Source organism: Strongylocentrotus purpuratus, unplaced genomic scaffold, assembly GCF_000002235.5.
Source record: "Strongylocentrotus purpuratus isolate Spur 01 unplaced genomic scaffold, Spur_5.0 spur5_scaffold_1, whole genome shotgun sequence".
In the NCBI taxonomy this organism is placed as follows: domain Eukaryota; kingdom Metazoa; phylum Echinodermata; class Echinoidea; order Camarodonta; family Strongylocentrotidae; genus Strongylocentrotus; species Strongylocentrotus purpuratus.
The window spans coordinates 35,460,994-35,476,836 of NW_022145594.1; the positions used below are offsets into that span (position 1 = coordinate 35,460,994).

Sequence of the window (15,843 nt, forward strand, 5' to 3'; positions counted from 1 at the left end):
TAAACAAGTTGCATGACTTATTGTTTATTTAGAAAGGTGTTGTAAATGTTTGATATTATGTTTTATATATCGATTGTTGCATTACATTGTAAAGTGATTATAACTATGTCTATAAACAGAATATTGATGTACATCAATGATGTTTAATAAATACAATACAAATACATGATTCATTATGATTTATCAAATTTGAATGATTGTACATGGAATTGTAAAATTAACTGTACAAAAAGGATTTCAGTTATATTGCAAAGAAATAAATTCAGTCATTACCATGACGAAAGAGTTCATCTTAACATTTGATTGCATTGTGCTATTTAACGTTTATTCTTATATAGTTACATTTGTTCATGGGAGAAATGTGTCCGACGGAGAGAGTAATGTACTAGAATAAAAATGATTAATGTGACAAGACACGCGACTGCAAAAGAGGGGTGACAAACGATTATGAGATGTGTTTAATGGAGAGAGAAAAAGAGAGATAAACAGAGAGATCCATAGAAATAGAGAGAGAGAGAGAGAGAGAGGGGATGTTCTTGTTTGCATGAGAGAGCTAGAGAGAGAGAAACAGAAAGAGAAAGAATTGAGAAGAAATTATACATAGTGCTTGGTGTGCCCCCCCTCCCCCCCAAAAAGTATACAAATATACATTTGATCATTGACAACAATATCCAATCAAACTTAAATCACATATGAAATAGAGAGAGAGAGAGGGGATGTTCTTGTTTGCATGAGAGAGCTAGAGAGAGAGAAACAGAAAGAGAAAGAATTGAGAAGAAATTATACATAGTGCTTGGTGTGCCCCCCCCCCCAAAAAAAAGTATACAAATATACATTTGATCATTGACAACAATATCCAATCAAACTTAAATCACATATGAAGCACAACGTACAGTATACAGTTTTAGACATAAAGGGCATTCTCTTTGAATATATTGACCTCTTTGTATAGAGATACGAATAAGAGGAAATATAATAGAGTTCGAAATCATGTAAATAAATTCCGGAAATCAGCTTAATTCAAGTAATTATTACTATTTGAAATTCCAAATAGCTTTATAAGGAAACATGAAAAATACCTTGGATATTATAAACGATGTACTTGGTTAATGCATTAAGAATTACCCTTACATAATAATCAAAAAATAGGAAAGGGAGGATGTGACAAAATAGTTTCTGAAACGTGCAAACCGCCTGTAATATTTCTGCCCAAAGCGGGCGTTTTAATAAACATACACACATTTTCTGGCATTCATATTGTACCTTGATTCATTTATTCTCATTTTATTCGTAATATTCTTAAGGACAGTTTTGATACAACAACAAACAAAAAATCATTAATCTGATGAATCTCTGCTGGTTCTAACATTCCATACAATCAAATGGAGTTGTATGGCATCTAATGTACTCATCACAATGTTCTATCTTTCTCAATCCTAAGAAACAGCTTGGTAATATGCAGTGGCAGACTACTTTTATGGTCATTTTGCTCTTATTTTATGCAAATTTATGCAAATTAGCTGTGATGTCCTATGTTAATGTCAAAATTATTGCTTTAGCTGTGTTCCCTGTGCCTGAAAACCCGGGTATAGACACCAAAATGAACTTTCAACACCTCTCCAATCCCAAGATATAGCCAAAATGTGCCATATAGTACCGTACAGGGCATCTCGGTAACTGTAATTCATGTTGCCATGGTAACAATGGGAAGGTACTACATAGCATATTCTTGGGTTATATGATATATTAGTCATAACATTTGTCCATTATTTTGGAAAGGGGACTTTAACTTGTCTTAAATGAGTATATTGTCGTCTATATTACTGAAATTACTCAAAAATCCTTGATTTTAGGCTATTCTGGGGTCGTTACCATGGCAACCATTATAAATGGTGATGTAAATTGCATTTCATTACTTTCCTTTATGGTGAGGTATTCTAAACTGTACATTTTTACGCATTCAAAAGTGTTTTTATAATTTGTAAATGAATTAAACCGTTTCTTTGAATAATTTCGATTTTAGTGTTGTGTTGCCATGGAAACTGCTGATAACATGACTAAGCTGCCAGTCTGGAATTGCTATCATATCAAAATATTATGTATAGATATAGGACATTTCAAAATGCATAAGTAGATCTTGCCACCTTGAGTGGTACCAATAACCCAAATTTCTGGTCTTGGCCCATGGACTAGTAGTTTAGATTATTCACTTGAATAGTCTTAAACTGCTGGTCAGACATTGTGCATGTGGAAGATACACAAGCCGTCCACGTTTTAATCTTAAAGTGACTTGGAAACATTGTTCAGATGAGAGAAAGTGGAGCTAAGGTACTAACTTCAATGCTATTGTACAATTAAAGATAATCTGAAAGTTTGAGTGAAAACAGACCATTATTAATGATAACAATTGGGAAAAAACTGATCTGATAGATTCCTTAATTCTCCTAACTATAATATTACAATTTTATTACATTTTAGGTGAATGTAAATCGTCACAAAGCAATGAATTGGCTCTATATACAATTCAAAACATTTAAGCGATGAAAGATTTTTTAAATCCTGTCTTATGTCATTTATAAATTTACAGGTACAGTGTTAGAGGGTGTTGCACAGTGACGCCTTCAAAGAAAACCATAAATATCTGTGTGGCTCAAGAATCTTTTCAGGATTGGTTGCATGTTAGAGGGTAAGTACAGTAAAATGAATATAATAATTAACATTTCATAAACAAATTAGGCAGTTTGAAAAATGCTTGTTTGAAAATATACATTTGCCGGTGGGTATGATTAAATACAAAGCAATACATTTCGTGGTTCGTTCGGGGAGACACCTTTAATTGTCGACAAAGGTGATTTCAAATTCGTGTTTTTTATCACTTTGTCTTTTACGCTCTGAAAATCGTGGATGAATATTTTTTGTATAAAGCCACACACTGAAAACAAACACTAAAAAAGGTTCACTTTTAATTTTTTGAAGGGATTACAAATGTTAAGGTTATGATCATGACCTTCTATAAAAACACTTTGAACGTTCACATATTTGATTCTAAAAGCAAAATTCATAGAGTTGAGGAAAGAAATAAAATATATTTAGCTTTGAGTAGGGATGATTTACACAGAGAAGAAAGTACAATAATTTTAATCATGAATGCAATATTAACCCGTGCTCACCATACTTGCTAAAATGTACTCGTACTATCCACGTCAGGGTACAACTTTGTACAATGTATACATATTATTACCAACAAAAAATGACTAAAGAAAGCACCGATTTATTTGCTTTTCCCACGATAAATATATTTTTTAAAATATAATAAACAGTCCACATTGATGAGATAGATGCTAAGAGTTTTCCCAATGCTTCGGTTCGAGTGGCCCTTCGAAGGGCCGTTTGTAGACCATTTTGAAGATCAATGCATTATATAGTTATATCGTATAGAGCAAGCGCCACGTTAGTTAAAATAGGGTGGACCACCGACAATTTTACCCTTTCTCCTTTCATAAAGTTTTTGTATTTGCATATTGTAACAACACATGAGAACCAATAATTAAAAGTATAACAAATATATTAAGGAAGGAAGTAGTTGAATTGTTACTTAATATGTCTTAAAGCATGCCTAAATACCCTAAGAATTGGTCAAGTAAACCACCAATTTGTGCACTACAAACCCAGGGAATCTAGGCGCGGGCTATTTGACATTAGGGACTTTTAGATTGAGTGGACGAGAACACGACGAACGCCGACTGATCATGCGTGTCAACGTACTCAACTGCCCGTGTTGACTACAATTAGAAATCTTTTAGATTGCACTCGACGATATACATGCATGCAGGAAGTAACACTATGAACATATCGGACAAAGAAAGAGGACAAAATATACAGTTCCTTATTCTACCCTCGACAATATATATTTTTTTGTAATGTAACCAAATTTAATGCACACGTCTTTGTGAAGTGCCTCACTACAAATTATTTCATTCACCTGATAAAAATAATAGTAATTCAATAGTCAGAATGCAAACTGCATATATCAAGTGTTGCTAGGTAGGTCAAGTCATAACGTTTATCCCACCTGGCAAAAACAAATGGACGCAGTTTGGATTATGTCTATTGAAATACTTCACAAAGACTTATGCATTAAATTTGGTTACATTACGAAAATGGCCTATTGCTGTGGTAGAACATCCCTTCACTGCTATTATGTAAAAATGTGTAGAACAGGTGAATATGCATGTGACACCTGTTCTACACATTTTTACATAATAGCAGGGAAGGGATGTTCCTTTGTCTACCTGAGGAACTGTATATTTTATGCGCAAGCGGGATATACTAGTACCGTACTAGATTTAGGAAAATCAAGGTTGACGCATTCTCGATCGCCGACTGAGACGACGTGACGCATGCGCAGTGCCTTAAAATGACGTCACACGTTGCAGTCAAAGCTGTTGTCGTGCAAATCTAAAAGTCCCTATTGAGTACTACGGCAACGAACGGCTCGTCAGGGTTTCCGAGACACTGCTCACTGGGTGACTTGCTTTCAGATTCGTGCTCGCCATAGTTTTTGAGGAACTTCTCATTGACTGACTTGCTTTCGGAAGCTTACTCTGACCATAGGTGCCCCCTGATACTCCTCATTGTCCGGTTTGACGTCAGAATCATCATCGCTTGTTTCCCCATCACATTTCCTATCGACTGATTTGCCATAAAGAATTCTGGACATCTCGAGTAGCATGACTTCTTCCGCAAGTTTGACAAATCCGGCACTAAACAGGTTGTCAATCTTCTTTCTCCGAAGGTTAATCTTGGCCATGAATAATTTCTTAACTGACAATTTTTCAAACTCTTCCAACCAGTTTCTTACCCACTCCTTCACATGTGTTGCTGTAACCGTTGTAGGACTCTGGCCATCCTGAGCCTTTAATCTGAGGTGTTGACGGAGCCTTTCCAGTTGGACATCATTTAGATTGTTGCATGTGCTTTCTACAACCCTGGAACCGACTTCCGTTGTGTGATGCCCACCTATTGAGGAAGGGAAATCAGAGAAAATCGAAAGAATGGTACTTACTTTATATGTAAGATAGTCCCTTTATGGTTTGTTCATTATCATGAAGCAGATAATATAAAACTTGTAGAGCCTTCATAATGATGTCCCTCAACTACCTTTTCTGTCTCTCGATCTTCCTCTCACAGTACAAAATTAATAACAGGTATGCTGAAAGATAAATTATGGAAAATCACCAACTGTGTCCATTAAGAACCAACTGCACTATTTGAATGACATGGGAGGGGAGGGAGAAGGAAAGAGGGCCTTGGTGTGTAGTGGTCCAACGGTTTACGCCGTGATGACCCATCATGGGTAAGGTTCTTGCAGTAATTCAGTTTGCGTTTGCCCTCCCAGGCAGGCACAGATGACAACAAATGCCTGCTAATAATTCAAAGCCAGCACATCAGTTGAACAAAATTGTACTGTATCTAATGGCCCCGGGTAACACATAGAGGACGCACGGCCCGTGCATTGAAAATCGGAAAAAGACATGGGCCCTGTCATGATAATGAATATGTATCAGATTATGCAAATGTGACACCTGTGACCTCAGGAGGTCAGATCGCATGTGCGCGATGTATATGCGATACGCGTGACTTGATACCCAGTGCGGGGAATAAACACCAGACTATGGTTTATGGAATTCAACTACTTTGTTAGTTTGTTTGCACTTAATATGTGACATTGGCGACGAGGATTAATGTTTCTTGGATGTTGAATCTGTGGCTACGAGCTGGAAAAGTTTCAACATGGCATTCGCTGGAGCGGAATTGTTAGCGCTTCGAGGAGTTCCACACTTCGATCCGACGGGTGGTGCAAGTATTGTCAGCGGCAAGTGGAAAGCTTGGCTTGAAGAGTTCGAAGCCTACGCCGATAGTCGCGGCCTGTTTCTGGACGGATGTACGCCGGCCCAGGAGGCTCAACGGAGAGCACTGTTGCTGTACACTGCGGGGCCTGTGGTAAGGGAGACTTTCAAAACACTTCCCAATAAAGGGGAGAGGAATGAGTATCAAAAAGCCACAGATGCCCTAAATGCTCATTATGTTGTCAAACCTAATGCTACGTTTCAAAGACATTTGTTCAGGAAAACAAAGCAGGAAGATGGTGAAACGGTTGCCCAATTTGTTACCAAATTACGACAGGTTGCTATTGGATGCAATTTCGTAGCTGGGGATGTAGAAAACCAAATTCTTGACCAAGTAGTTCAGTACTGCAGAGCTGATAAACTTCGCAGGAGAATGCTGGAGAAAGGAGGTGAGCTCAAGTTAAATGATGCATTGTCCATGGCTGCTGCTCTAGAAGCTGTTGAAGGTCAATTTAACTCCATGTCATTGAGAGAGAGAGAAAGGCCTAGAGCTGGTCAAGTGAATCAAGTATCATACGAGAATGACAGAAAAAAGAATTTGGAATGCTACCGATGTGGGAACAAAGGACATTTTGGGAAGGATGCATCATGTCCAGCCAAAGGAAAGATCTGTCGGAAATGTGGAGGCCAAAACCACTTTGCGACGATGTGCAAAAGTAAGGCCAAGAGCACAAGTGAGGCGAGAGGAAAATTCAGAGATGGGAAGTCCAGAGATGGAAAGAAGTATAAGAATAGAGTTCGCCAAGTGGAAGGTGAACCCGGACATGATAGTGATGATGACAACAGCCGTGGCCGTGAGCAGAGGTACTATCAATTTGCTGTGAATGGTGATCATGAGAAAGTCCCAATAATCATTGGAGGTGTCACAGTCCCAGTGATAGTAGATTCGGGAAGTGATTGCAATGTAATAGATCAGATATTGTGGGAGAAACTGAAGAAGAACAAAATAATCTGCAAATCTACTAAGAGTACCAAGAGGCTTTATCCGTACACATCACATATACCATTAACAACTGTTGGATGTTTCACAGCCACCGTAGAAGTTGGCAAGATGAAGTCGACTGCAGAGTTTGTTGTCATCAAAGAAAAGGGAGAACCTTTACTGAGCAAACATACGTCTAGAGAGCTGGGAGTGCTCCAGGTGGGAATTGTACATGTAAATGCGGTACAGAGTTATGCAGGTTTAAAGCATGAGTTTGAAGCAGTCTTCAAAGGAGTAGGGAAGTTGAAGGGCCGACAAGTTAGGTTAGCAGTGGATGAAACGGTGAAGCCAGTGGCCCAGCCTGTGCGAAGGACTCCATTTGGACTGAGAAAAAAGGTCGAGATGAAGATTGCGGAATTGATCGATCTCGACATCATTGAGCCAGTTGAACGCTCCACGCCATGGGTAAGCCCAGTTGTCATAGTTCCAAAGAGAAATGATGAAATAAGACTGTGTATCGATATGCGTAGAGTGAACGAAGCAATCATAAGAGAACGTCACCCCATTCCCACTATTGAGGAAGTCCTACAGGAGCTGTCGATTAGCAAGGTCTTTTCGAAAATAGACCTGAAGTGGGGGTACCACCAACTGGAGCTACATCCGGAGTCTAGAGAGGTGACAACCTTTGTCACTCATTGTGGGTTGTTCCGCTATAAGAGACTGTTGTTCGGAATCAATGCTGCTCCAGAGATTTATCAATATGAGATACACAGAGTGATAGCTGGGATAGAAGGAGCTGCGAACATATCAGATGACATCATTGTGCATGCATCGACCCAGAAAGAGCATGACAAGAGGTTGAAGCAGGTGCTTGGCAGACTGCGGGACGCAGGACTTACTGCAAATGCAGAAAAGTGTAAGTTTGGTGTCTCTGAGTTGGACTTCATGGGGCACAGACTGACTAGCGAGGGACTCAACCCAGGATTGGCCAAGGTGAAAGCAATTGCAGAGGCCCGTGAACCCCAGACTGCAACTGAGATGAGAAGTTTCTTGGGGCTAGTCAACTACTGCGCAAAGTTCATTCCGAACTTTGCTACATTGGCAGATCCACTGAGAAAGCTGACCAGAAAGGACACGCCATTTCAATTCGGTCATGAACAGCGACAAGCGTTTAAGTCGCTAAAGGAAAGCTTGATGAGTGCAGAGACCCTGGGCTACTATGATCTGAATGCACCGACAAAGGTCATAGCGGATGCCAGCCCAGTTGGCTTAGGAGCAGTGCTGGTGCAGGTGCATGCTGATGGCCCGAGGATAGTAGCATATGCTAGCCGCTCGTTAAGTAACGTTGAAAGGAGATATTCTCAGACGGAGAAAGAAGCCCTTGGACTTGTGTGGGCTTGTGAAAGATTCCATGCGTACCTGTATGGAATAGAGTTTGATCTAGTGACTGATCACAAACCGCTTGAAGTCATTTATTCACCGAGATCTAAGCCATGTGCGAGAATAGAGCGGTGGGTTCTGAGGCTTCAACAGTACAAGTACAGGGTAGTCCACATCGCAGGAAAGTCCAACATAGCAGATCCATTGTCAAGATTGCTGAAGGATGATCAACCGAGAGAAACTTCTGTGTTGGAAACAGAAGCAGAGAGCTTTGTGCGTTTTGTGGCAGTCCAGTCAACGCCAGGTGCGGTGACAACGAAGGAAGTCGAAAGAGAATCTGAACATGATCCCGAACTCGAAGTTATCAGAGAGTGTATTCACAGTGGACAATGGGATGATTGTCCATATAAAGCATACATTCCCATCAAGGATGAACTCTGTATAATTGGTCAGTGTGTGCTGAGAGGTAGCAGATTGGTGATTCCACAGGCACAGAGGCCAAAGATGGTGTCATTAGCTCACGAAGGACACCTGGGCATTGTTGGCACCAAACAGAATTTGAGAACCAAGGTATGGTGGCCAGGATGTGAGAAAGATGCAGAGAAATTCGTCAAGACTTGTCATGGTTGCCAAATCACAAGCAGGGGTAATCCACCAGAACCAATTCGAAGTACTATGTTGCCAACAGGACCTTGGGTGGATGTAGCTGTTGATTTCCTAGGACCACTTCCGACAGGAGAATCTATACTTGTGGTAGTTGATTATTATAGCAGATACTACGAGTATGCAATCATGAAATCAACCACTGCAGAGAAGACAGTCAAAGCCCTGGCTGAAATCTTTGGCAGACATGGGTTACCTGTGACGTTATACTCAGACAATGGACCCCAGTTCATCTCAGAAGTTTTTGCAGAGTACATGAACATTACAGGAATTCACCACCATCGGGTGACTCCTAAATGGCCCCAAGCCAACGGCGAGGTCGAAAGACAGAACCAGAGTATAGTGAAAAGGCTTAGAATTGCACAGGCAGAAGGCAAGGATTGGAAAGAGGCCTTGCTGACTTACGTCGCAGTCTACCGGGCTAGTACTCATTCGACAACGGGAAAAAGCCCGGCAGAAGTGTTGTTCGGGAGAAAGATCCGAACTAAACTACCACAAATCCAGGACATTAGTGAGGATCAGGAACTCAGAGACAGGGACCTCCAAATGAAAAGTGGTGCAAAACACTATGCAGATCTGAAGAGGGGAGCCGTACATTCTGACATAGTGCCAGGAGATAAGGTGATAGTAAGACGTGATGAAAGGAGGAAACTAGACACGCCATACTTTAGCCAGCCATACACAGTGACAGCAAGAACAGGAAGTATGGTAACTGTGAAATCTCCTGACGGAGTCCTGTATAATAGGAATGTATCAAGTGTAAAAAGATACATGTCCCGAGACACTCATAACGAAGCTGCCAATCCAGAGAGGACAGACGGCAATCCTGAGGCGGTGACCGGTATTCCTGAAGGGTCGGACGGTAATCCTGAGGCGGAGACCAGTACTCCTGAGGCGGTGACCAGAGATCCAGACTCAGAGGCAGCGAGAAACACATCAGGCGGTGACCAGAGACATCAAGATGGTGATACCCAAGCAGAGACAACAAACACCAACGTTCCTATGGCAGCTAGTAGACCACAACGCCAGAGAAGATTCCCTAAGCGATATGATGATTTTGTGTGATTCCAGATCAATATGGTGGGGATGAGCTCTTTGTAAAATAGCGACAGTGATATCTGAAACTACATGTGCCAAGGAGAAATGTTTGGAAATCATTGGTTGAAGCCAAGTTATGATTTAAAGGGTGTACGCCTTGCGCTGCCCATATTTGTGAAATCGACATGTTGGAGAAATCACCATGGAAACCAAGCGGACGAGGAAGTTGTGTTATGTGCTAAAATAATAAGTTCTGATATATATGTTTCAATATTACACATACATTTATCAATGTAAAAGGGTGTACGCCGAACGCTGCCCTTATTGTATGTGATAGGTGTTGCGAAAAACACAAGTTTGAGTTGGAGCATCGATCAGTTTTCAAAATGGATTCAATCATCGAAGAGAGTATTTCCAGAAACTTCAGTTTCAGCTAGTCGTATGAACGCTTGGAGATAACAGATGATTTACACGAACTCAAAACTAGAACTCAAATAGTATCCAGTGAACAGTTGAACTTTTATTTGGACCACAGACTAGATGCATGAAAGATATTGCATGAAAGATATTATATTGCATGTTATGTTTTATGTTGTTCAACAAAGTTGTTTGGAAGATAAAATATTTGGGAAACGTTTATCGACCAGATAAATTTGTTGTTTGTTAGAAGTTGTTCTTTAAAAAAAAAAAAAAAAAAAAAAAAAAAAAGGAAGAAACAAAAGCAAATGCACCAAAGCATGTTTATTTCAGTAATTCACATATGGCTGAAACACAAGAACAAAAGAAATATTACAAGAATTTTCAGTGAAACTATAGCATAAAAATAGACCAGGATAAAGTTTCATTCTGGCAAAGGAGGGATGTCATGATAATGAATATGTATCAGATTATGCAAATGTGACACCTGTGACCTCAGGAGGTCAGATCGCATGTGCGCGATGTATATGCGATACGCGTGACTTGATACCCAGTGCGGGGAATAAACACCAGACTATGGTTTATGGAATTCAACTACTTTGTTAGTTTGTTTGCACTTAATATGTGACAGGCCCGACTTGTGTCAGGATTTTTGGAGAAGTTAGCGAGCTGACACTGAATGCATATCGTGTTGCTAGCGCGTTGCGCGTATACAGGGCGTGTGCATTTGTGTGCATGCACGCAGGGGCGTCGCTAGACCTTTTTCAGTGGGGGGGGGGGGGGGGGGTGTAGAGGCCAATTTTACCGACAAAACTAGCCACCAATTACCGACAAAATTAAATGTCTAATATCCACAAATTTAACCCTATAAACCCGGGGCCGAAGGCTAAATTATTTTTCCTATGGACTATCTATAGTACTTGCGTATGCGCAAATGGTCATTTTCCTCGACGACATAAATATATGAATTATTTCGTCAACTTAGTCAGCATCATAGCTATATTTTAATGCAGGCACGGAGCTAGGGGCGGTAGAGGGCAAGCGAATCACTTAAAGAGCGCGCGAAACGCGCTCATTGGGGGGGGGGGGGGGGTGGGTGATAGACCTCCCGCGCGAAGCTTAAACGTTACCTTAAATTATTAGGAAAAAAAGACTATTTGCTGTACCGTTCTCGACTGTTAATCCTTGTCTGAATTCAGTTTCTCCCCCTCCCGCACAGCGCGGAAGCTTTGACGTTTCATTAAATTCTGAGAAAAGCAGACAATAATATTCGGTGTACTGTTCTCGACTCTTAATCCTTATCTGAATTCAGTTTTTCCTCTCTCTCGCGCAAAGCGCGGAAGCTTTGACGTTTCATTAAATTATGAGAAAAATGAAGACGATTCGTTGAACCGTGTTCGACTCTTAATCCTTGTCTGAATGAAGCTTCCCCCTCCCGCGCGAAGCGCGGAAGTTTATGAAAAAAAGGCAGACGATTCGGTGTACTGTTTTCGGCTCTTAATCCTTATCTGAATTCAGTTCTCCCCCTCCCGCGCGAAGCGCGGAAGTTTTGACGTTTCCTTAAATTATTAGAGAAAGAAGACGATCTGTCGTACCGTTTTCGACTCTTAATAAGCCATATTTGTCTGAATGAAGCTTCCCCCGGAAGTTTCGACGTTTCCTTAAATTATTAGAGAAAGTAGACGATTCGTTGTACCGTTCTCGACTCGTCTAAATTAAGTTGTCCCCTTCCGCGCAAAGCGCGGAATTTTTGGCGTTTTATCACAATATAGAGAAAGGAAGAAGATTTGTCGTACCGTTTTCGACTCTTAATAAGCCATATTTGTCTGTATAAAGTTTCTCCTTCTCGCGAGAAGCGCGGAAGCTTTGACGTTTCCTTAAATTATTAGAGAAAGAAGATTTGTCGTACCGTTTTCGACTCTTAATAAGCCATATTTGTCTGAATGAAGCTTCCCCCGGAAGTTTCGACGTTTCCTTAAATTATTAGAGAAAGAAGACGATTAGTTGTACCGTTCTCAATTCGTCTAAATTAAGTTTTCCCCTTTCACGCGAAGCGCGGAATCTTTGGCGTTTCATTACAATATAGAGAAAGGAAAACGATTCGTCGTACCATTGTTGACTCTTAAACCTTGTTTGAATTTAGTTTCCCCGAAAATTTTAAACCTCTGATTTCTTTAGCTGATATTATAGGAAAGTGAAACTTCGAGAAAATACAAGTATTGTAGTTGTAGTCACTCTCGAAGTCGTCACAGCGGATAAAAAGTCACAGTTCGTAGGGGAAAAAACTTGTCGGCCGACCGACAATATACATCTCACCGACTTCAAACTTCTGCATTGATATTAGTACACGAGGATCGAGCAAGAATACCGACACAGCTGACCCGACACAGCAACATAATAGACCGTGTCTTTCTTGCTCCCTCGACGAGACGACTCCACCCAACAACCCCCTTCTCTCTTTTACTCTCACTCCTCTCCTCTCAGGCTCTTACCTCCCCTCTCTCTCCTCTCTTTCACCCCCCGTTTCTTTTGTTTCCCTTTTACTCTTTTTTTTTTTCCCTTTTCTTTCTTTTCTTTCTTTTCCTTTCTTTCCTCTCCTCCCTCTTTTTCTTTTCTCTCTCTCTTTCTTCTCTTTTCTTTCCTTTCTTTTCCTTTCTTTCTTTTCTTTTCCTTTTCTTTTTCCTTTCTTTCCCTTTCCCTCTCCTTTTTCCCTCCCCCTTTTCTCTTTTTTCCCGACGGCAGCGCAATTTTACCGACAAAATCCTGACAGGTGGGGGGGGGGGGGGGTGTCGCACCCCCCACACCCCTCCTTTGGCGACGCCCCTGCATGCACGCACATAAAAGACGCACACAGCGAATGACGTCGAATACAAAGCGTTGGTCTTGCGTTGGTCCAGCGCACTCGACGAACGAATAGGGCGCTTTAGCAACGCGACGGAAGGCAAAGAGGACGGGAGAATTCACTCAACCGAGATCGTCCTGTACTATGCTCCCGTCTTCATTGATAACCTGTATGGTGGTGTGACCAAAGTTCACTTTCTCCAATGGAAAAGAGGAACATAAAATTACCCAGAGATGAAACTTTCTTGGAATTGGGTACGAAATTGTGAAAATATTGACAAAAAAATCTGCAAATTTTGCAATCATTTGCGTCCGTTCCGAAAAATTATCAACTTACCGATAAGGGTCTGAAAATCTTTAATTTGAGAGCAGATTTCCTCAAATTGTAAGTAAAAAGTGGTACCAACTGATTGTATGATATCTTGGGTTGCAAATTATGATACTACCTTATTTTTGATGGATCGTTTTTTTGTGGATAAATCAACTAAACCCCCGTGCGTGAAGTTAGTTCTCGTTGTTGTTATGACATTTTTAGATGCAGCGCGCACGCACGATCGGACATCGAATTTCTAGATCGCGATATCTCCGAAATCCTTCGACGAAATAAACACATTTGTGTAGAATATGAGAAATCATAGATCGAATATCACATTTTGTAATATGTTCTAAAATGTCCGCGAACTTTGGTCACCCCTTCATATATAGAGTGCTTCCGCAAACACGACGGATGGCAAAGACGAGGGTAACCGAGCAAAATAATCAATCTGCGCATGTGCGAACTAGAATTTTCTCCGTCTTGTTGATTTTTACGACCGTTCTCAGCCATAATAGCGTTCATTCTCTAAACTCGACGGAAGAGTTGTATCGCCGTACAATAGACCACTTTCGTAATGTAACCACATTTAATGCATAAGTCTTTGTGAAGTGCCTCAATACAAAATATTTCATTCACCATATAGACAAATGGTATTTTAATAAACAGAATCCGAACTGCATGCATTATTTGATCTCGGCTGAGTGAATTCTCCCGTCCTTGTTGCCTTCCGTCGCGTTGCTAAAGCGCCCTAGTAACGAATGATGACACACACCTAGCGAACGACAACGCACTGACCAACAATTCAAATTGTCAATACGCGGGCTGTGCGTAACCGCCTCATTAGATATACAGATACAATTAAATCAGTACAATAAAGCTACAAATGATATAAATCTTGTATGTTATACGTTATGTATTGATTTTTCGCAATGTTCCTTACCGGCGAGAATCCTACTGGCAATCTTGGTTCTTCCTACAGCGCGAAGCCCTACAGCTAGCTTGAATCTGAAGTGAAGAGGTTGTAGTCTATGCTGGTGTATCCAGATCTTCATCAGTTTGAGGTTGTCGTATGCTCCTGTTGTTCCTCGACAGATTGAAAGAACATCTTTCTCCAATCCAAGATGGTCGACCAATTTTACCGTTTCGTCTTCCGACAATCCCGACGTCATTTTGGAAAGTTCGCTGAGGCTTGCGTCATAACCTTTAAGCATGGAATTAAGAATTAAGAAAGGGGTAAAACAGCACTACCCAGTCTTGGGAAAACTAGCGTAGATCCTGTAAAAAAAAAAATCCTGTCTTTTTGTGAAATAGATCCAAAAGAGATTCTTTGCTCACCAGACGAGAGAGTTACCCTTTGTCTTATTCATTCTCACTATATACAATAATTTGTTTTTCTTCAGGCATGAGGGAGAACATATCAAAGTTGTTAAGTCGTCATCAAAACTTGAAACATAATCTTCAGTTCTCTTAAATATTTGAAATAAAGTTCACGGAAACAAACGAAAGTCACACTGGCTATTTAAGTTTACAAATAATTGTGACATGGTCATGGTCTGTTCTAAGATATATAATAGCCGAAAACTAAGCATCTAAGGTATCTTGGCATCTTTTAACGAAACGATGAGTCGTATTTAATTAAAGACATCTAAAAGGGATGACATAAATTAATCTGTACTAAAGTGCATTCGTTTGAATGGACTTATACATATATAAATATATACATATGTTTGTATTACATTATTCATTACCGTAGCTCATAGTTAGCAAATGCAGTACCCTGAATAGACTCGTCCGAAGGGTATAAAAGTTTGCAATTTTTCTGAATGCGATATGATATAACATAAGATAAGATGTGTCTTAAGTTAGATGTATCTTACCAGCTCCATCTGATAATGATCAAAATGATATGGTTCGATCTCCATGACATATCCCCCACATTTATGCATTCTCCATTCCGGACACGTCTTTGAGTGTCAGTCATTTCGTTACCATAAAAGTTACCTTAAATTAAGAACGTTTCTTGACATAGGTTAAATACCCCATCGGTCAATATTCCTTACCAAAATAGGCTGATCGAGCAACATCCAAGTAACCAAGATTTCTGATGGCAACACAAAAATCACGGCGGCGATGCTTATCAAGATTCACCGATTTCTCCAATAGTTGGTTTAGAATGTGCACAGTTCCACCCATTTGTGGTTCTCCAACAGTTTTCTCTTTATTGATGTTCATATCAAGAAGCGTTGCCAATGGCCAAACGTCTTTAGCAAACATAGTCCATGCCAAACGTACCAGCTCAGCTTGGTAAACATGTTTTGCAGGAAGTCGGTCGACAATGCATCCTAATCGAAAGAGAC

General features: G+C 40.4%; 1 protein-coding gene across 1 annotated transcript; it reads left to right on the top strand.

Annotated features, from left to right (window-relative positions):
- The first annotated feature begins 5,793 nt into the window (after nucleotides 1-5,793).
- LOC100892734 (uncharacterized protein K02A2.6-like) lies at nucleotides 5,794-9,939 on the top strand. Its single transcript, XM_030978731.1, has one exon. The coding sequence runs from the start codon at nucleotides 5,794-5,796 to the stop codon at nucleotides 9,937-9,939; it is 4,146 nt and encodes a 1,381-aa protein (XP_030834591.1).
- Nucleotides 9,940-15,843: the final 5,904 nt, after the last annotated feature.